Source organism: Mastigoproctus giganteus, chromosome 14 (genome assembly GCF_048544385.1).
Source record: "Mastigoproctus giganteus isolate SK-2022 chromosome 14, ASM4854438v1, whole genome shotgun sequence".
In the NCBI taxonomy this organism is placed as follows: Eukaryota; Metazoa; Arthropoda; class Arachnida; order Uropygi; family Thelyphonidae; genus Mastigoproctus; species Mastigoproctus giganteus.
In genome coordinates, this window is record NC_143588.1 from 98,048,478 (window position 1) to 98,072,190 (window position 23,713).

Below are 23,713 nucleotides of genomic sequence, written 5' to 3' on the forward strand. Positions count from 1 at the left end.
AAGAGAGGCTTAAGTCCTGCAAATTGCAGTGGCTGGAGACTAGGCACCTGCGCGGTGATCTGATTGAGGTATATAAGGCCTTGAATGGGTTGAGCACGCTGAATTCTGATGGGATCCTTCCACTTGTTCAGATTACGAACCTAAGGGGGCATAAATTCAAATTAAGAAAAGACAGATGTAGATTAGATGTCCGGAAATTTGCCTTTAGCCGGCTGGTGGTTAATTGCTGGAACAAACTTCGATCTGTCGTTGTGGAAGTTGATAGGTTGAATAAATTTAAGGAGGAAGTGGACAGGCATTTGGAGGGAATGGTGTGATTTTTTTTTGGCTGATGCTGCATAAGCTCATACACTTGCTTTCTTGCATCAAATGCCACTGCTACTACTACTACTACTACTACTACTACTACAGTCGATGTTATGCAGTCAGGATGGTATGCCTCCGATTTTCGTATTCTGATATATTGCTTCTTTTCCGAGCAAATTGAATTTCGATTCGTCAGATAAGATGGTGGTGTGCCATTGCTGTTTTGTCCATGGAACATGAGTTTTAGCAAGTCGCTTCTTCCTCATTTTTGGATCAACAAAGACTTCTTCTTGGGCCGATAGCACGCAGATCACATTCCGAAAGCTGTCTTTAGATAGTTCATGCACTTGTTTCAACACCAGAAGCCATTTCAAAGTTGAGTTTTAGATCAGGAGAATTAGCATGGCGATTACGAAGGCATAATCATTTCAAATATCGATCCTGGGAAGGCTTAGTCACCCCAGGTTTTCTCTTCCCCTCACCGGTTTCACGCTTTAATTTCTGCGCCCGGGATACTGTTAACTTGTTGTGGCACCCTATTTTATCAGCGATAGTACACATAGATATCCCTTCCTGGGGCAGTGCAACAGCTACACTTTTTTTTCTTGGTGACAACTGAACATATGGAGCCATGCTTACATCTCTGCAAAACAAGATACTAATGTGCATGTATATCCTTACAACGCCGCATTTATAGAAACGGCTAATGCAATATCTTGCAATTACTGTCTGATGCAATAGAAGCGTTTTCTGACGCAATACCTTTGCTTTGCGACAAACAAAATGACTGTAACCAACCCAGTATCTTATACGTTTCACTGCAAATGTTACTTTTTTAAATATGATTCAGTTTTTTTTTTCTTCTACTGTATGTGGAGTTTAAATTAAAGTATTATAATGCCATATGTCATATGATTATTCTTTTATTATTATTAATGATACTTTTCGCCGCCCATAGGCATTTTTGATAAATGGTTGTTATTTAAGGTTTCGTCATTGATGACGCAGTAAGTCAGTGAAATCATTCTTTTCGGGTGGTTAGTTAGTGTAACCAGCATCTATATTTAAATTTCGTTCGGCTTCAAAATTCAAAACGGAATTTTTGTGGGAAAAAGTAAATCACATTAGGAGCAAAAATGTAAGCCATGTCTTCTACGTTTTTACTTTTGATTTTGGTTAATATTTGTTTTCAAAACTTGATTAGGTTTCTGCAAATGGCAGCCATATCTGTTTCATGTTCGTCCACTCACTGAGAACTAGGCAAGTGAACGGACTTGGGCTAGATACGTTCATTGTTATTATTACTATATATTTTATAAGTATGTTTGTAAGCATTTATTGTCAATTTTGTGTTTTTTTTTTAATTATTTTGTTCTGATTTAAAAATGTTAGTATTGATAGCTGTTGTAATTGAGGAAATAACGATTTTGAATGCGAAATTCCGTTATGGCTTCAAAATTTCCTGTTGTCTCCATATGCTTGTTTGATGATATTTTGTCTGTAATTTGCCTTTTTTTTTAAATTCATTTCCTTTATTTTCTCGCCTCTTAATGTGTGCTCTTCATGTTTGCACGCGCCCTAAAATATGCAATTTTTCAGAATTAGTTATTAGCAAGTTAAAGAATAAATAAATAATTGGAGCTTTATATGTTTCTTTTTACTTTTAATGAAATTCATTTTTTAAATATAAAGGTGTTCGAAAAAACTTTTCTAATAAGGAAATTTTGAGTTTGGAATTTTGGCTACTACATTGTGTATCAGGATACGAAGGGTGGTTAAAAAAAAGGTCTCAGAACAGTACAAATCTGTTAATGAATTATAGAATAGGCTATTTCCATTGCTTAATTTGACAAAATAACAAAAAATTGCATGTCATTGTTTTATGCATTTCTAAAATTGTTCAGTAATCAGATTTTTTTTTTTTTTCAAAGGGGCAGAAATGTCAGAGAAATCAATGAATGACTAGATTATTTGGGAAAGTGTCACCCATTTATGCTACTATTGCAAGATGGTGACATAGTTCAAAGGACAATACCAGTTCAGTTCAAGTTGATCCAAGGTCTAATTGATTATTTGAAACAGTTGTCATCATTGAAGAGAAAATTTTAGAAATTAGAAGAATCAAAGTGTCTGGGCTTGAAAATGTACGTAATGTATCCCATGAAAGCATTTTAACAATAATACATGTGCATTGGGAATGTCCAAAGATTGTGCAAAGCAAGTTCCTAGAAACCTTTCTATTCAATCTGGACATCAGAGGCAGTTGTCAAAAGAGAATTTAAAATTAATTCTTGCTAATCCAGATAGATTTTTCATCCTGTTTGGTGACTGACTGATGATGAAATTTAGCTACATTTTTGTGATCCTGAATCCAAATTAAAAAGCATGCAGTGGAAGCATGAGGGTTTCCACCAAATGTGTGTTTGAAAAAGTTACAAACCGAACAATCAGCTAGAAAAGTGTTGGCCTCATTTTTTGGAGAAAAGAAAGGAATGTTGTTATGGGACTGTTATGCCAATCTTATGTCCAAGTTAAAAGCTGCAATTTGGGAAAAAGGACAAAAGTTGGATCATTGTTATTTTCCTTCTCCGTGACAATGCACCTGTGCGCGAAGCTTGGGTTGCACAGGCTAAAATTTTTGTTTGTTGATTTACACAATTAAAGTATCTACCCCCCCCCCCCCCAGATCTTGCCCGAAGTGACTATTTGTGTCAAATAGTCACTTGAAGTTTTTGTGGAACTCATTTTAAAGATGATGAAGAGCTAAAAGCAGATGTAGAAGCCTGGTTTGATGCCTAAACTGACATTTTTTTTTTTAATTTAAAGATTAAACTGTAGATTAATACTCTATAAGGAAAGGGATGAATCAGATTGGACCACTTAACATAGATGGGTTGACTATTGATGATCATGCTCAGGTAGCTGATAAACTGAATGAGTATTTTGCATCTACATTCACACATGAGGAGTTATTCAATTAGGGGAGTGCCAGAAGTTTATGAAGCTCTATCAGGGAGCTAAGTGATTTTGTAATAACTGAGAGCAAAGTGGAGGAGAAATTGTTGAAGTTAAACATAAAAAAAGGCAGCTGGGGGTGGATGGGATTAATCCAGTTATATTAGAGGAGGCAGCAAAGGAAGTAAGCAAACCCTTATCCATAATTATGAGAGCTTCTTTGGACTCAGGAGAGGTCCCCATGGACTAGAGGTGTGAAAATGTTTCACCAATTCACAAAGGGATTAAAAAGGTGACACAAGTAACTATAGACCTGTTAGTTTAACTTGTGTTCCAGCGAAAATAATGAATCACTGGTTAAAGAAGCATTGCAGGATCATCTAGACAAGACTGCAGTAATAGTTAAGACACAGCATGGGTTTGTTAAAGGGGAGGTCTTGTCTGACCAATTTGATTGGATACTATGATGTGGTCACAAAGAACTGAATGCCAAAAATAAGTTTCATATCGTTTACTTGGATTTCAGGAAAGCTTTTGATACTGTTGCACATGGAGGACTGCTGTACAAATTGGAGCAGAATGGCATTAATGGTAAGTTGCTATAATGGATAAAGGGATTGTTGAGTGGGAGACGACAGAGAATGGTAATTAATGGACACTGCTCTTCATGGACAAATGTTATTAGTGGAGTTCCCCAGGGTTCGGTGTTGGGCCATTGTTGTTTTGTATATTTATCAGTGATATTGATGAAGGAATATCAGGTTTAATGTCCAAGTTTGTAGATGATACAAAGGTTGGCAGGGTTGTTAACAACAGTATGCTACTCCAACTGGATCTAGATGCTCACATCTGGTGAGTATGGGCTTGGCACACCCAGGGTCCTGAGCTGGATATCATCACATCATTCTTCTCTTTCTTGGTGATTTCCTTCTACTTCTCTCTCTCTCTCTCTCTCTCTCTCTCTCTCTCTCTGTCCTAGGGTAAATTTATTTTTTTTTTGCTGGTGCAGCATAAGCCTCAGGCTTCCTTGCATTTCCTTCCTATGGCTAATAATAATAGATAAGTTGGGAAAATGGGCTGAGAAGTGGCAACTGAAGTTTAACATTGACAAATGCAAAGTACTGCATTTCGGTAGCAATAACCCAAGAGAAATGTACCAACTGTGTGGTATTACACTCAGGGAAGTGGAAAGTGAAAAAGACCTGGGGGCAATTGTGCAGTCAAATATGAAGTTCGCCAAGCAGTGCAGATGGGCTGCCAGGGCATGTCATGGAGTCTTGTCATTGATATATAGAAATTTTGCTAGCAGGGACAGGCAGGTTATTATCCTGTTATACAAGGCAGTGGTCAGGCCACACCTAGAGTACTGTGTGCAGGTCTGGAGGCCTCATTTTAGGAAGGATATAGAGTTGCTAGAATGAGTACAAAGAAGGGGAACAAAGGGGTGCTCTTACCAAGAAAGGCTTAAGTTCTGCAAATTGCAGCGCCTGGAGAGTAGGCACCTGATAGGTGATCTAATTGAAGTGTATAAGGCCTTGAATGGGCTGAGCAAGCTGAATGCTGATGGGATTCTTCCTCTTGCTCAGATTAAGAACCTGAGGGGCACAGTTTTAAATTGAGGAAAGACAGTTGTAGAATAGATGTGCGGAAATTTGTCTTTAGCCAGCGGTTAGTTGAGTGGAAGTTGATAGCCTAAATAAATTTAAGCCTGAGCTGGACAGGCATTTGGAACGAATGGAGGAGTGAAACAGGTTTTTTTTTTTTTTTTGGCTGATGCTACATGAATTTGCTTTCTTTCTAGCATCATATGCCTATGCTAATGCTAATATGCATTGAACGGTGAAAAATAAAGAATTTTTCATATATATTTATACCTGGGCTAATTTTTATCTCATGCATGTGCTAATAGATTAAATATGCGAGTTAAGTTTTTATTAAAATAGGCTAATATTTACAACATCGTAACCACAGAGTGATTACATTTTGTAAAGATTTGCATAAATTAGCATTGTTAATTTACACATCTTCAAAATTAGTCAATTACGATGCATAAAGACCTACTCCTATAGTCCGACAGGCTCACTCTGACACAAATCATGGAAGGAGCTACAACTACAGTATCAGGCCACACCTTGGCAAAAATCCACAGTGCTTTATATGTTCTAGTTGCCATCATTAAAGATAATTTTAAAGATTAACCAAATATTATTTTCATTTAAAATACTTGTTTATGCAAAGATAATTTACAAAATGCATTGCCATTTTTATACTATTGAAAAATGATATGTTGTAGAAATACAACACCATGCAGTTATAGAAAAACTTATAAAAGTTCAAATAAATAGATTAATTGAATTATTCCCTTTTAAACCATGTGTAAGGAATTAGAAGTCAGGGTAATCCCCAAAAGAGATATATCATCTTGCCTAGAAATCAGTGTGTCACTGAAGATAAGCATAGGAGCAGAAGAATCCTTTTTTGCAAGATATAACACAGGACTTAGCTTTAGAAGGATTGAAATCAACTAAGTTGTCTTTGCCCCACTGGAGAATTGCCTGGAGATTGACATTTAAGGAATTGGTAGCAGATATTTCAGAAGTTGAAGCTGATTGAGCAGGGCGAGGTTTCTCAAACTGGAAAGTGGAATGCAATGTGCTATCATTGGCAAAAGTATGGAACGGATTTCTGGTCAGTGGAAGAAGGTTATTAATATACAAGAAGAAAAGAGTGGGGAAAAGAACTGAACTTGGGGGACACTAAAATTAGTGAAGTTAGAAGACCCTCAGTGAGTGGTCAGAGAGAAAACTGGATAACCAATTACAAAAAACAGTTGGCAAACCATAAGATGGAAACTTGTTTAGAAGACCTTTATGCCAAATATGATCGAAAGCATTTGAGATTTTTAGAGCAACTGCTTGTGTTACTGTACTTTTCCATTGGAGCACAGGTTTTGAGAACAATTGGAAAAATACTATCAGGACCTGGAGCTTTCTTAGCATCAAGGATTTGTCAAAATCATTCTGACATCCTTTTCACAGACAACCACAGGAGGCATTGAATAGAGCGTGTTGGGAATGGTGAGAGGCATTTTACCAATGATCATTAATACACGAGTTGGAAGAAAAATGGGATGCTAGCAGGTCAGCTTTATCCTTGGCTGAAGTGACAAGAGAATCATCTGGTTTTGCAGGACAGAGGTGGGAGCAGAGATGGGCAAAAGTTGTGGCCAATAGCTTTGGCAAGAGACCAGAATGCTTGGGTACCATTAGGGCAGGAAGAAAGTTTTCTTCTCTTAGCCTGTTTAAAATCTAGTTTGGACTGATTAATAATTGCTTTACAATTTTTGCTAGCTTTGGTGTAGGCAGAAAATGAAACAGACAAATTGGAAACAAGCCTGTTATGATATGCAGCATTAGTCTCTTGAACAGCTTTAGCACATTTATTAGAAAACCAAGGTTTAGATAAAGGACGAGATTTTAAATAGGAGTGTGGAATAAAGGATTCCATTCCTACAAGAATAATTTCCCTGACACAATCTGAGCCGTTGATATCAGAAGTTTTGAAACAATAATCCAATCAAGGAAAAGAAATCTCTTAGGTCATCCCATTTTGCATTCTTGTAATGCCAAACAACACGAGGTTGGGAATAGTAATGAGATAAAGGCTCCATTGGAGAAGAGACAATCACGAAGTTGTGATCTGAGGTGCCTAAAGGACCACTCACCGACTGTGTACTTAGAAGGTTTGTTTGTGAGAAAGAGATCAAGTGTGTTGGCTGTATGGTTAGGATTGTCCGGTATTCTGGTAGGTAAATGGACAATCTGTGAGAGGTCATTAGTAATTGCAAAAATCTCAGCATCTCGACCAGCTCAGGTCTGTGTGATTAGAAAATGGAAGCCAGCTGGAATTGTGAACATTAAAATCACCAAGGAAAATTACCTCACTGTTAGGAAAGTTGGACTGAAGAAAGTCAAGTTGCAAAGAGAGGAAGTCAGAGTTCCAAGTGATTAGTGGAGTTGGGAGAATGGTAGAGACAACAGATGAATTTGACAGAATGAGGTAGAGAGATTTTAATCCAGAGAAGATCGAAAAGAGGAGATTCGAAATTACCAAGTCTCTGACAGGGAATATCAGAATGAACATGTGCACAAGTACCACCTTTGAGGCGAAAGAAATCATACAACGAATAATTTGGGCAGAAAAAGTACATGGGGTTTGGAAGACTGTAAGTGGAAATGGACATCATTAAGATTAGAACTGAGACCACGTATATTTGTGAAATGAACTAGAAAGTGTTTGGGAGGTTTAGATCTTTTTGCAGATAAGTTTGCTCTGTTAGTTTGACAATTCATGGTGTATCGATAATAAGAAAAAGTGAGGGGGGGACATGCTGTATGAAGTAATGAAATTTTTGGATATGGCATTCACATGGTAAGAATATATCCAAATCTTTGACATAACATGGCCTTGACAATGTCCCCCGCATACACACTACTCAGACTCCTTCCAGTCAGTATCTGGCAGAGTAGAGGTAGCAAGATTATACACTAGCCTATCCAGAAGCCTCCTAGAGAGTTACCAATAGGTTCGATCTGGTGTACTAACTAACGGCCGACCTGTGAACACTGTTTTAGAGTTGTACTCTTGAAATGTAAGGAAGTTTGGATCTTGCCTTGGTGTTTATCATAACCTCAAAAGACATCAGTCAAACTGCATGATGGAAGAGATGGGGAAGGGTTCATTAATCGAGTTTCAGCACAGTTTCTCATGATTTAAGAGCAGTAAATTGAATTAAACTTTATTTGGTTTAATGCAATATGCAAGCTTTCTTTTTTTATTTCTTGTCTTCTAGCAGGTTCCATTTTCTGTGCATAAATATATTTTAAAATTAAAGAAATTTATTATTTTTTTAATTTGAAACAATTATTAATCTATGACAGGAATCAAGTCATACTACTGCAGCAATACCGAAAAATTAGGCAGATGGGCTGAGAAGTGAGTTCAGGCCATGCAGTACCTTGCATTTAGGTAGCAGTAATCCCAGAATAGCATACCATTTAGGTGGTATCACACTTAGGATAATGATATTGAGAGAGAAATGGTACTTAGATAAAGTGGGAGATTATTTGAGTGAGGTCGAGGAAACATGAGAAATAAGGAAATGTTTAGTATTGAGTTGGTTTATTGGTTGAAGTTATAAAAAAAAAATTGATATTGCTAAATTAAGAGAAATTACATGGAATGGTTAGCATTAAGTTAGCGACTTATGGCTTGCTGTTGTGAAGAGAATTGATATTGGTGATTAAGAGAAATATGAGAAAATGATTAAGATTGAATTAGTTTAGTGTTTGAAGCTGTCGAGATTGTTAATTGAGAGAAATTTTATGGACGTGATGACATGTATTAACATGAGAAAAATGAATAGATTAGATGTAAATGAATACCAGTTATGTATTGTAAGTAGATTTGTTTGATAAATGACTGTTTTATATTTGTGTCATTGTTCTTGAGAAACTGATAGCTCGCATATGATATACAGGGTGCAGAGAAACTCTACCGACAAACTTGAACAGGTGATAGATTTACTAAAAGAAACATTTTTTGTGAAGTAAACATAGTTCGTAAATGAGTCATTATAGCAGCAGAAGCTATTAACGGGTTGTAAAAATTAGAACAACACATTCAGTAATTTAATGTCATTTAATGTATACAAACCATTTGCTGTTGCACACAAAATAGAAAAACAATTCAGAAGTGCTCTAACTGGTGACCATGATGTTCACTGCATAACTCACACTGATGCATCATCGAATGTTGTAGGTGTTGGAAGTTCCTAGAATTGTCTTGTATCTCTGCACTTGCTGCAACAATCTGTGCTATAAGTTCCTCCACTGTGTCAACTGGCGTTTCATACACGTCTTCATGTTTCCCCAAAAGAAAAAGTCCAAACAAGTCAGATCAGGTGACCTTGCTGGCCAGGCTACAGGTCCACCTCGACCAATCTATCTGCCTGGAAAGTTTGTATGTAAGTGTGCGCATATATGTCTGTCAAAATGTAGTGGTGCGCCATCATGTTGGAACCACATTTGTGCTTGGACAATTAGAGGAACATCCTCCTCCAACAACTCTGGAAGTGTGTGCTCTAGAAAACGCAAATAGTCGTCCATCTAAATGTGCAGGCAACACGTATGGTCCAACTAACACGTTTCCCACAATGCCAGCCAACCCATACATTGACACTAAATCTGTGTTGGTAGCCATGTTCAACCATTGCACGGGGATTATTCTCTGCCCACACATGACTGTTGTGGCTGTTGAACAATCCCTCTTGGGTGAAACATGCCTCATCAGTGTAAAGCACATTATTGGCAAAATCAGGCTGCAAGTTGGTTTCCTGTAAAAACCAGTGGGAGAACTTGACACTGTGGGCAAAGTCAGCAGGTTTTAGTGCATGCTCTTTCTGGCATCGGAAGCTGGACTACATCGGAAAAGATGTAGTCCAGCTTCGTGCACCACGTCCCACACCAAACGATGCTGCACATCCAATCTGTGTGCAATGGCTCTTGTGCTGGTAGGAGTATTACTGATGTAGACACTAGATGTGTCTACATCTAGTATCATGCATATTCACACTGAAAGAGCCATTGTCCTGCAATCTTTGGTGTATTACAGCCAATGTGTGGTGAGGCAACTTTCTGTCTGGGAAACGTTCTTGATAAATCCTGCGAGCCTCTCTTCCGTTTCCATTTGCTGCACCGTACATTAAATGGATATCTGCCATTTCTGCAACAGTGAAACGCTCCATATCTGTACCTGTACTGATCATAATATGACATACTTTTATGCTATTGGTGGCAGATACGCACCACTCAGAGGATCTCTCAATGCATGCATACGTTAATGATGATGGTAGTCTTACGTTCGAGCACTATGTTAGTTGTTTTTTGTTTTTGTTTTTTGGATTGTTTTTTCTATTTTGTGTACAACAGCAAATGATTTGTATGCATTAAATGACATTAAATTACTGAATGTGCTCTGATTTTTACAACCCTTTAATAGCTTCTGCTATACAACTCATTTACGACCTGTGTTTACTCGATAAAAAATGTTTCGTTTGTGTTCAAGTTTGTCGGTAGAGTTTCTCTGCACCCTGTATATATAATATATATACTCCTGTGAGGAGGGGGATATCCCTCAGCTCCTGAAAATTCTCATATTTTAATGCAGTCAGGTAGCTTGTGGGGCTTAGTGCTTGAGGGGAGCTGCTGTATGAAAATCATAAAATCGGCTGGCCACAGACGACGATACTAAGGTACAGGGAAATAAAAATTAATAAATAAATAAATAATCCCCCCCCTTCCACAATTTAGATTTGGTTTCCTCACCAAGCTTAACCGTAAGTCCCTTTGTTTCGTTAATATGGACATAGTGCCATAAAAAGTAAAAAGGAAATATTTTTTTTATTTTTGATAAAAAGGAAATAAGATTTTTTTGAAGATGAGGGAATAAAAAAGGGGGGGGGGGCGGTTAAACTGCAACTTGTCTACAACTATCTCAGTACAAAGCACCAGCCAGCACAGAATCCAAAAGGACGCTTTCTGCTGCTAATTAAATGTACCAAAATTAGATCCAGTTTAAACAATAACACTATTGAGTTTCTTAAAAGAGAAGAGCTCACTTTATTCAGACAGGTAGTGTGGATGCTTATTTTTTGTTTTTAGAATAACTGTTTAATAATTTTTGCTAGAATCTTTATTATTGTAATAAAAGCTTGATTTAAATTGTGAATTCAAGTAATTACTTGTTTTTTCCTTAGTTTATTGCACCTAATTGTCATCAAAATTTATTGCGAAAAATGTTTTTTTTTTTTTTTTTTGGAATATCGGTATCCTGGTTTCGCACATTAAAAATACCGAAATACCGCTATTAAGATTTTGACCGGTATTGTTAGCCCTAGTTGAGTTGTCTCTACAGCAGTGTTTCTCTACCTTTTTGGAGTTGTGGCACACTACAATCACTGCTATACTCATAGTCACAAGCTCATATATTCTCAGGAAGGTATTTCTTTTTGGTATATTTAATACACTTATTATTTGTTTTAAATGCTTTTAATATCTCTTGAATACAGTAAGTCCCTGACATACATAAAGAGATATGTTCCAGGACTTCTTATGCAAGTTGAGTTTTACGTAACTCTGGAATGACTAATAAAATATTGCTACTATATCCCTGATATGCCAAAATTACAAAAACTACATATCAGAAGAATGAAGAAAAATAGTTATATTTTTCAATTAATTAGTTATGTATTTTAGTTATATATATATATATATATATATATATATAGAAAAATAGTTATATATAAAAATTTTATCTGGGGACAGCAGTGAAGTAGCTGGAATTGGCACATAAGAAAAGAAAACATAAAAGGAATCAAAAAAATGCATGTTATTGTACTGTAAAAACTGATATGTATTTCGTTTGTTTGTTTGTTATTTAGTTTTTAGGAGCATTAGCAACTAAGGCCATATTGCTCCGGGATATGCAGTGGTCATTCCCTGACCTTTCTGCATCCTCCGTATTTGGTGATCACGTGTTCGAACCCCGGTCTAATCAAGAAGCGTGTGCTACACATTGCTGCTTCTGCCAACCTGGCTACGGAGGTGCTGGTTAAGGCGGAAACATACTATTATCACCTCACACGAGTTCACATTTTACTAAAGCATATTTCTGGAGGTCGCTACTATAAAACAATTTGCAGTGTCTGGTTTATTGGGCTTTTCTGTTAGTGCAATCTATTATAAACAGGTAGTAAACACGATCTTATTGCATTTGCGATAATACCGATAGCTGGAATTCTGTTTTTTTACATTATTATTGTAAAATCTGTCCCCTTCACTGAAATCTTCAGTCATATAAAAAAAAATAAATTTTCAGAATCTTCTCTTTATTCTTATTTTTTTAACTTTGTGAACTTGTTACTCCGTATCTCACTTGTGCAATTTGTGCATGTTATTGATTGTTTTATTTTTTTTATTTTTTTTTTTTTACTGTTTTAAATTTTACAATCCGAAAAAAAGAAAAAAATACGTAAGTTGGGGACTTACTGTATACATGAATTACATGAAATTTAAAAATATATATGTAAAAAATTAACATAATTATATAAAATCAAACGAAAATACAATTAACATTTTAATCAGTGAGACGGTGGTGGAATTGATGGGAGGCAGTTTTTTTTAATGCAAGGATTTATGGGGAATGTATGAATATATACATCATTCAAAGTATCTGTTCTTCATGATTGCCGTAGCCGAGTGGTCAGTCGCACGGTTGCATAAGTACACGTGCCTTGAGTGACCCGGGTTCAAGCCTGCGACTGCTGAATACAGTGCTGTTTCTTGTATTCTCTCTACCTTGTGAACTCCTGACCGTGTGGTTGTCCCGGAGTATAAACAGAAAATTTATTTATTTACATGAATTAACAGAATATAACATTTTAGAGATATAAAAACACTTTATATCTCTTTCGTATGTTGTATGTTAAAAGTACTTTTAACATACAACAGAAATTTCTTACTATGCTGCTTTGTATAAGTTGCACTTATACAACTGCAAAATGCACTGCAGGGTGCTTGGAGAGACTTGCAAGTGATAAGAATGGCCGAATAAAGATGAACAGATCTAGTACTAGGAATCAAAATGTGGTGTTACATTGACAGCTGGAAGGCACTCAGATTGGTGCAGCATAAATAAACATTTTTTGTTTGAATTAATTTTTATTGTAAAACTTGGATTTATTAATTAATTAATTTATTTATTTATTATTTATTTTTTTGCGGTTTTTGTGGCACAGGTTGAGAAACACTGCTGTACAGTATTAACAGCTTATCTTGGGAGTGGAATTCCAGAGCAGATTTCAAATGTTGATATCAGTTGGAATTGTATTTAGTTAACTGAACATGCCTTTATGTAGGAAATTTCCTCTTTTCCACTTCTGGTTAATAATCAATAAATCATTTAATTTATAAACGTATATGGAGTTTCTCCTTTACCTTTTGAAATTTGGTATTGCTGTTTTTTCTGACATGATTTCAGTATTATTGTTTGCAAATTCTTGGGGGATAGTGTCTTGTTAAAGAATTTCAAATATTATTAATTTAAAATTAGAATGGTTAGAATTTTTTAAACTTTGAGACATTATCACTAAATAGAGAATGGATTATTTTTTAATTAGATGCCAAGGTCAAGAAAAAGACAACATTCTCGATCTGTTAGCTGTGATTCCCGCAGTAGCAGTCGCAGATATAAGAAGCGGAAGGTATCTACAGACACTCATGATTACAATCTACGTCACTCCAAACATTCTAGAGGGTAAGTTTATTATTTAGAATTTTTTAGTAGAATTAATTGATTCGTGCTGTGGTTATAAACATTTGTTCTTAGAAATACAAAGTAAATGTTTGTCATAAGCCAGTATTTCTCAAAATTTCCCTTCCCTTTGTAGTTGTACATTCAAATTTTTTTTTTTAATAGTATTGAAAGTAATTTCAGCAAACTTATCTCATAGTACGAGGGTAGGCTAGAAAGGAATGCATCTTACAAGTTGCAGTGTGTTAATTAGAAACATCTTTGACATGTGCTTAAAACAACATGCACTTATTGAGTCTGACTACTAAAAATGTTAGGTCTAGAAATTCATCCACCATTATCATCAATGTATAAAAATGAAACTGATGGAGCATTCTTGGTTAACAGGTTTTACGAGTAAGGTACCGAAGTTGGTAAAGCTGTTGTTAATGGTCAGAGTTGAAGTGGCAGGATGATAACATTAACTGATGACATATAAACAAACCAGATCAACTTGTTATTGGATATTATCAAATAATTGGATTGCTGCAATTTAGAGATTTCTGAAGAACATGTTTAACACAATTTGTCAGATGGGTCCTCAGGAAGCTTATAGAAAAAATGAAAAGATGAAGTTTAACAACAACTTTTGTATTGTTTCAGATGTAAAAAGGATGCATTTTTAAACAGTATTGTGAGTATCCATTATGATCTGGGATCCAAGAAATTTTACTATAAAACATCTTTAACTGGCAAAGTGGTATTTTTTTTTTTTTTTTTGGCACTCTGGGTGTTATTACACTAAATTTTTGGTAAAAGGGACCACAATCAATTCAGTATGTTATATTAAGACATTAGGCAAGCTCAAAAAAAAAAAAAAAAAGGTAATGCCAGACAACAGAGTAATTTGCTTCAACACTGTGTGATCTTAATGCAGCTGTGTAAAATTGCAAGAATTTTGTTGCTGTGATTTGAAGTTGTTCCTAATTTCCCTATAATTTGGATTTTGGCTCAAGCAACTTTTTGTTCTCAAAGCTGTAAGAATGTTAGGCAGCAGCAATGATTTTAAAGAATTTAAAGCATAGCTGTGAAGAGTTTGTTCTCTCAACTGTAAGAATTTTACTTCAACATTATACAAAAACTTAAGCATTTGACAAAATGTATAAAGTTATGTGGGCACATGTAGGAAAGAAGTGATATCTCAGATTAAAGACATCTTTTTTTATCTTTTAAGTTTTTTCCCCCTTTTTGATTTATCTATGTTCCTTCAAACATTATGCAGTAGGAGGCATTACTTTCAGTACACCTTCACAGCATATTTAATTCTAAAATACTGTCGTGGACCAGTGGTTTTTGATAACTGCTGAGCATTGTTTAATACTCCTCGTGTACTTATATTCTTGAAGCTTCCAGTAAATTTATGCTGTGGTCCTTACACAATTACTTGGGTGAATGATGGAGATATTCTGAGAAATTCTGCTATTTAAATGTACACTTAATGTGATACATAGTTTATGATTTATAAATGACACACCAAGTCAAAGAGGCAGTCATTTTCTGTGTGAATTATTTAATAGTATTTTGCAATTGCACTGTAATTTAAAATGTTTTCATATCTGTTATTTTTACAATTGTGGAAATTAGTGCTTGTAAATTTGGATTAACCATAGGGTGAGGTGGAGTAGTAGGTGAAGAATAATTGAAATGTATGTATTGACTGCTTTTGTCCACTGACAGTATGTAAAATTGAAGGAGTACTTAAAACATAAAGGATGTATAGAAAATATCTTTTTTTAAAGTAAAAGAATTTTATAATAAAAAATTAAGCAAATTCTGTTATTAACAAATGGCTTGCCCAAAAAAAAAGGTTTATTTGTTAAAGTAAACTTTTTTTCATGTTGCATGTAAAATAATTAAGTGCAAATTTTCAGCTATTTTTGATAAATATCTTTTTTTGTCTATCTTTGGTAATTATTTGTCTGTATTTGAAGAAATTTCTGAAAATATACAAGAACAAAATTTCAAAATAAATTATTTCCTTTTGAGTAAGTCATATTAGCGAAGTTGTTATTGATTTGCTCCTTAGATATAGTAGCTGAATTAATATATTTATTAATCCGGCAGCAGCAGTGCAATCGGATTTAACGGGCCTGTCTGAAAGATAACTATTGTGCAGTAATTGCCAGCTTAAGATTAGTGTTATTTCTCTGTCTATGTTCTTAAATATATACAGTGAATGCTAGTTATTGTTATCAGCTGCTTATAATCAAAAATGAAAATCCAAAACCATTTATATTAAATGTATGTAAATTCTGCTATTTTATTTGATCATACTGTGTGTTTATTGTTATATTTTTTTGTAAAATAATAAGAGGAGTTTACCTCAGTATAGTATGTAGAACACTTCCGTATGATACTCTCCAGAAATTAAAACGAAAAAATCGAAAAACTTACATTAGAGTAACAAATAATTAAAAACCAATTTAACAATTAAAATCAATTTAATTTTATTATTTTATAAATATTAATATCAACGTAGAATGTATTGAGCATTACAGTTCTGATTCATACTATCTAGTTTATTGTTATCATTTTTCATTTCAGTTAGGATAAATGTCTTCCAGAACACCTAAAATTTTATATAAGTCAAAAATTTGTTGATTATTTATAACTCTGACCACACCAAATAATGTTTATGACCTTGTCCCTTATTGCATGAAAGTGATATTTTTTTAAATTTCTAATCTCTGCCACATGTCTGTAGCTTTCAGGAAAATTGGGAGTGCCTGTAAACAAAAGCAAGTGAATAATCAAAAAAATAATGCTTTTGCTATTGGGCTATATGGTTGGGGAAAGGAGCAATCTATCTTACTATTATAAAAAGTTTTACCACTACAGATGTATGACAGGTTATTGGTGTTTAATTACACTGCCCAAACACTTATGTGAAAACTTCATCACTTATGTGAAAACTTCATAGTTTTCACATAAGTGATTGTGATCTCACAGTGTGCAGTACAGGCAACCCCCGTATACACGGTACTTCTACAATATGGTTTCGCTCTAACACAATTGATAAATTGCAGAAATCCTCGCACGACACTGCATTTAAATAATACTTTCGCTCTAACACGGTTAGAGAATTTTGGTAAACCTCGCATAACGGTATTTTTGTGCGGGAAAAACCCTGCTATTATGTTGGATGCAATTTTTCAACATTTCCACTCTTTTTTGAATTCCCGCTATTGACTCGCTAGTCAAAAAAAAATTACTGAGAAATCCCTGAACTTGTGGAAAAATCTAGATTTCAAAGTTTTATTACTATTGGATAGTGTACCAGGCCATCCAAAAGATTTAAGTCATCCACACATTGAAGTTATGTTCCTACTACCACTGCAGTTGTACTAGGTTAATACAACTTCTTTCATTCAACCATTAGATCAAGGCATTATATCCACCTTTAAAACTCATTACATCAGAAAATCGTTACAGTGATTTTGGAAAAAAATTTATTCCAACTCTATTGAAGTAACAGAGGCATGTAAACATTTCTCAATTGTGGACTGTATCAGCATCATAGCTTTATCACTGAAAGAAGTAAAACTGTCAACAGGTGCATTTTGGAAAAATGTATGGCCAGAGTCAGCTCATTCAGGAAATATGTTCAAACCGGCAGAAAATGGAATCGGTGCGATAGTAGAACTTGTAGGAGGGGAAGGTTGGATGATATGACTACTGAAGCCCTCGTGGGTAGTACAGTTGACAGAATCGCCCTCTTCCCCACACTGGGTGGGTGTCGATGAAAGGAGAAATATTTATGGGTCTTTTTTCACAATGTGGTTGAGTTAGTCGGGTGAGGGTAGCATAATTTTTTCCCCTGGAAATGCGGGTTTTTCATCCAGAAAAACAGAAAATTGACCTCAGGACATACAATTATAGACAATATACACAGAGTAACATGGTCTTAGTTGCCGATGCTCTTAAAAAAAAAGATATGATTACTGAAGATGTTGAAGAAATACTGGTAGAAAAAGAGGCCGGCGAAGTGGATTTGGTGGAAATGGCATTGGAGGTAAAACCAAATCAATTCAGATGATGATAGTGCAGATAAATTCTAAACTTCTAAATTTTACACTAAAAAGCATAGGGGAAGGCATAAAGTTAGCTGAGCAATTAGTATCTTATTTTTTGAATGCTGATTCTTGAATGAAAGGAGCCCAAAGTTCAAAAGGGAGCTTCAAAAATGTCTAGTTCCATACTCTGAAATTCAAAGTTTATCAAGCAAACGAACCCAGATTACTGATTTTTTAAAGAGAGCAGAATATACACAAAATTTAGAATGTGTATTTTTGTTAACATTTTGTTAGAGAAATAGTGTATTTTTGTTTTTGGAACGTAATCCCCCTTTTTGTACTTTTTCTTAGTCCCATATAACATGGTTCGCACAACAATATTTTATAGAAACCTAACTACCGTGTTATACGAGGGTTACTTGTACTGTATCTGCTTCTGCTTTCTGTGAGTTGACTTGTTTAGTTTGCAATTGATTTATTTTTATTAGAATAGAAATGTCACAGAAATATAAAGATTTGAGTGGAAAGAACGAAGTTCTAAGTACCATGATGCCTTACCTAAGTGTAGTCAGAGAGAAGCTGCATTAAAACTCAATGTTTCACAGCCTCTTTAATGTAATGTTTTAAAGAATAGAAAATGAAATGAATTAGGAATGACTGACAATGACAATCTGAACCGGAAAAGAAAAAGATGTAAAAAGAATGATAAAGATGTTCACAGATGCAAGATTAAAAAATTGCTCCTGTCAGTAGAAATAACTTATAGCAAATAATCGCAGCATTTCACGTGCATGCACATGAAACGCCGTGATTATTTGTCTTTGTGCATGCGCGCAAAAGACCACAAATTGAAGATTAGATATGGACGACGAATGTTAATAGAATTCTCGTGTAATTTAATATTGACGGTTTCTGCAGTTTATAGTCTCGTATAATTACATTAGACATTAAGTATTTTGGCCTCATTAAATAAAAATGTAGTAATGTATGTAGAGTATCGTATATACCAGTGTTTCTCAATCTTTTTACTCTCGTGGCACATTTTCCAAAGAAGAAAAATTTCGCAGCACATCTACGTAGTCATAGAAGAAGAAATTTCTAAATTTCGCGGCACACTTGGAAAATTTTGCGGCACACCCTTTGAGAAACACTGGTATATACTATACTGGATAATAAATAAAGATTGGTAAGATAAACAGTTTTTTTATATCTTATAAAAAACTTACATAAATTCTAACATTATGTGGAAGGAATTTTTTTTGATGAAATATACTTTTAGTGCATCTTACAAAAAAACGTTAAGTTGTTTTTATTGAAATGTTGCAGTTAAATTGAAAATGACTCTATACCAACACGTAAACAAATTTGTTATCATTTTGGGAATGCACTCTTTCCTGTCATTGTACCTCCGTAGGGAAGTTAGAATAATAGTTGAAGTTGTCTACATAAATAATAGCTGAATTACAATGAGTAATGGCTGAAGTTACAAGTTAGGTACAATAATGCAACAACTAAAGTGCAGTGAGTAATAATAGCTGCCATTAAGAGATTAATTACAAACAGTATCAGTTACATGGATTATATAACCCTACCATCATTTGCCCCATAATAGCCTTTAGCTGCCATTGTGCTGTAAAACCTCCAATAACAACTTATATAACATGCAGTGTTATTCTTCAGTATCAGTTATTTGGATTACTCAATTTGCAGTGATATTATTAACATGACTGTTGGGAACAGTGGTTTCTGGAGAGATAGATTGAAGTGGGGAAGGCATAAGGTTAGAAATAGTGTAAGTTTTGGTTAGTTTGTGATTGTAGAACAGGAATGGCAGTAAATGCTGCTACATATTTAAAATGAGAAAGTTTGGGAAGAAAATGCAGTTAAAGAAACAGAGAGAGAGAACTATGGAAAGGGCATAGCTTTTTTTTTTAATTAAAAACCCAAACTCTAGTACTTGGCACTATGATTGAAGGTTGAGAGGATAGAAGATAGATTGCTCCAGAGAACAGAAGTAGAAGGGATAAATGAGGAAGGAGAAAAGTTGGTTCTGTGAGTTTGAAGTTGTGTACAGTAAAAGGATGTTGGCTTATGGAAGAGAGGAGGAATTAGAAGCAATTCAGCGAATAGTTTTAGCTCATGGAAGTATATGTAGAAAAAGCATGTAGCAGAAACAGAATATATATGAAACTTTGTGAGAGATGGATCATTAATTAGCCCATCTGTCCTCTTTTGAAGTCTTAGATGCCTGAGACAGGTTTTAGTGGCACTATGCCAGATGTGGGAACAATATTCCATGGCAGGGAAGATTTGAGATTGTATAAAGTAGTTGTTTAGAATAAAAGTAATGCAGAGAACAAAAGAAACCCTAGTTATTTTAGATGCAGAGGAAGCAATATTTGATGTGTTTATGCCAAGAGAGAGATTAGAAGTTAGGGTAATCGCTTATAGAAATATATGATTTTGTCTAGAAATCTGAGTGTCATTGAAGATAAGCATAGGAGCATTAGATTCCCTTTTGTGAGATATAAGACAGGACAGAGTTTTAGAAGTATTGAAGTTATCTTTGCCCCATTGGAGAATTTCCTGGAGATCAGCATTTATGGAAGTGTTAGTGGATGTTTTTGAAGTTGAAGCTGTTTATGTAGGGCAAGGTTTCTGATACTAGAAGGTAAATTGGAACATACTATCATCAGCAAAACTATGGATAGGATTTCTGGTCAGTGGAAGGTCATTAATATGAGAGGAAATAAGTAGGAGAAAGAACAATGTTTAATAAACACCAGTATTAATAGAGAAGTTAGACAGAAAGCCATCTACCATCACCTGCAGCAAGCAGAGGGAAAACTAGATACCCATTTGCCAAAAAGCAGTTGACAATCCATAAAATGGAAGCTTGTTTAAAAGACCTTTATGCTAAACATGATCATTAATTAGGGATAGCTCCTGGACTGAATTTGCAAGGAAGTACATGAACTGAAGAGTATGTGGAGACAAAGGGGCTTATAAATCCTAGTGACAGGTTTGTGGGATCCAGTGGGAAGAAAGATCAGTGAGCCTCTGGGATAAGGGATATTGGAATTTATTCTGAATTGCCTGCAGCAATTGGGGAAAATTGAAACTGGGGACTTCAAGCATCTTATTGATTAATTCTTGGAATTAAGTGTTATGCAAACCTTTGGTCAAATAAGAAAGTTTCAATGGATCTAGAACTGTGATGGGAGGGGGTTAGTGGTGGAGGGAAATAAATATGAAGTGTGTAGGGGAGACAAGTAATCTATGGATTTTATCTAGGTTACTCTAAATTACCCTTCTGGTCCCCAACCTAGAGGTCTGCATGGGCCCTGGCTTGGCCCGCGGGCTGTTCAGGCATGGTAGCACAAATAGTAATCAAGCTTGGTTTGGACCGAGTAGCACAATTAACATTTGAGTTTGGGTGTGGCCGGGAAACATTTGGGTTAAAATTTTATGAAATGTTACAAGTATTTCAGGCTGCTTGAGTCATTTTTATTCTAAAGAAAAAGTTGTGTATTAGAAAGTAACTTTTGATAGAGAAAACATAGAACAGAAAGTTATCTGACATTGGTTGTTTGCAGTCGAGGTCAACTTGTGGACTAGGAATACTAATTGGTACTAGAGAAAAGGGAAGACCCATTTTATTATAAAAAACTATTCACTAACATACTTATAATAAAACACATGTTGAAACGTGGACGGATGGGGAATTGTTTTCATAGTGAAATGCAATCAAGTTGAACTGCCTTGGATGTGAAATGATAGTATCATAACAGAAACCAATTAGTGTGGTAATATAGACTTCCTTTTCCCTTAGTTTCCCTTCTCCCTGCCTGTACATATGAGAGCTCTCATATGTACAGGCAGGGAGGGATGAATATATGATTGTTGGCAGTGTTTCCAACTATGGCAACAAGTCACAAATTGTAAGGTACGGGTGACCCCCGCTTAACGCTGATAATTTGTTCCGGAAAAACAGAGCGTTAAGTGAATCCGCGCTAAGCGAGCGCCGCTTTCCCATAAGGTAACATGCATATTTGTGAGTTGCGGTCGGTCAAAATATTTAATATTCAAATATTTTTACATATAAAATATTCTGCATTACATACGTATATAATTATGTGGTAACTACTTACGTATCAAAATTAAACTTAAAATCATGAATTTAATTGATTTTAATTGATGAATTTAATCATGAAAAATGTGTCGATTTTCGGTTGAACTTTGGCCCTCTTCCAAATAAAATAAAAGTGGTATTAATTTTAAATCCCCCGCAGCGTTACCACCCAACAATAAAGTCAACCGATCCTTCGCCGCTTTGAAACCTGGCATGTTTTTTTTTTTTTTTCCTTTCAACATGAAACTTCTTTTAGGCATTCTGCTTCATCTATGTTAAAAACTTGTTGAGAAGTATAACACACAACCCCTCTTCAATAATTTTAACAAGTTCTGTTTTGAAAGTTTCGGCTCCTGCACTTGCGGCTTCTCCCTGGATTTTAAATATATTCAACCAGCCCTTACCAGTTTTTAATGGTTCCACATTTTTTTTTTTTTTAGGTGAGTTTTCTTCAGATCATCATATTGGCTAATCTCTCTCTTTATAATATTTAACTTAACTGAATTCTGCATTGGATATTATCTTCAATAAAATTAGTTAGTCTTTCCATTTCAATCCTAATAGTTGGCTAGCCCTAGTTGCTTGCAGTGGAACAGCTATCTTTCCCGCTGCTAAAATTAATTCTTTATTTTTTTATAATTGTTCTTACAGTTAAACTTGCAAGTCCTAAATTATGGCACACATCTGCTTGTTGTTGACCGGAATCGATTCGCTTCAAAACGTCTAATTTAATTTTCAAATTCAGTCTTTTTCTTACATTTATAGTCTTTGTACTGCGCCCAGACGTTGTTGTTTTTTCATTCTTATCGGCCATTATTAACTCTTCGAAAATGTAACTGCATTGGTTGCATTAATTATGATACAATGTTCAAGTAAACTGTCTGTTAAGCACGATATCTAATACTGTATCTAATACTGAGTGATGACTAGACTTCGGATAAATGTATATAACGCAAATATTACAAGCAATATACTTGATAATTTATTAAAATGTTGATCTTGGAACTACGTAAAAAGTCACTGTAATACTGTAATATCTAATACTGAGTGATGACTAGACTTCGGATAAATGTATATAACGCAAATATTACAAGCAATATACTTGATAATTTATTAAAATGTTGATCTTGGAACTACGTAAAAAGTCACTGTACTGCAATTAAATTAGCGTGCAAGAAAATTTCACTGAGCGTGGGAAAATTTCTCAAGTCTGCGTGGGAAACATTTTAATGCTGTTTTGCTATTCATTTTCAAGCTATCGACTCCATCAAATGAAATGATTTCGTTAAATATGCCAAAAGTGCAATCTGTAAAAGAACGTTATAGTGATCTGTGACAGCATTACAGTCAGATACGGGTTATAATATAAGAACAGTGTTATAGCGAATTAGCATAAAGCGAACCACGTTATAACGGGGGCCTGCTGTATTTGAAAAATGAGTTAAGATTAAGTGTCATTAAGCTGTTCATATTAAATACCAAGAACTGATTTGCACAAGATTAGACCAATCGTGATGTGTTCATAACCCACTACTGTTGTACCTGCAGCAGTTCAATCTGTTTTCTGATCCATGTTGCATCAGAAGGAAATGTGGGTGAAGAAATGTTTATTTTTTGTATAGGTAACATTTGTTTATTTTTAATGTTATAAAATTTTATTTGGCAGCTTTTTATTAGAAAACAGACTTAATTGCATTTGGTGACTTATTAGTGGTGAGAGTTGGTAATACTAATTTTTGCATCACTTGTGTTGTCCGACCTTAAGTTCAGGAACGTTGCAATTGGGCATATGAACAATATTTACAAATAGGTTTTGAGTTTTTAATTATTTTCTCAAATATACAAAAGAATGCACACCCTTAAAAAATGAATTTTGATAAAATCAAATGGAGGGATC

The 23,713-nt window shown here is 35.0% G+C and overlaps 1 protein-coding gene across 2 annotated transcripts in view; it reads left to right on the forward strand.

The window, feature by feature from the left end:
* The first annotated feature begins 1,330 nt into the window (after positions 1–1,330).
* Positions 1,331–23,713, forward strand: part of LOC150075423 (serine/threonine-protein kinase Doa-like) — a 195,194-nt gene continuing 172,811 nt past the window's right edge. For both annotated transcript variants that reach the window (XM_090389233.1, XM_090389234.1), the window contains exons 1-2: positions 1,331–1,444; positions 13,499–13,635. In XM_090389233.1, the coding sequence (XP_090245359.1) occupies positions 13,499–13,635 (137 nt within the window). In that variant the 5' untranslated portion in view covers positions 1,331–1,444. The remainder of the gene's footprint in view (positions 1,445–13,498; positions 13,636–23,713) is intronic.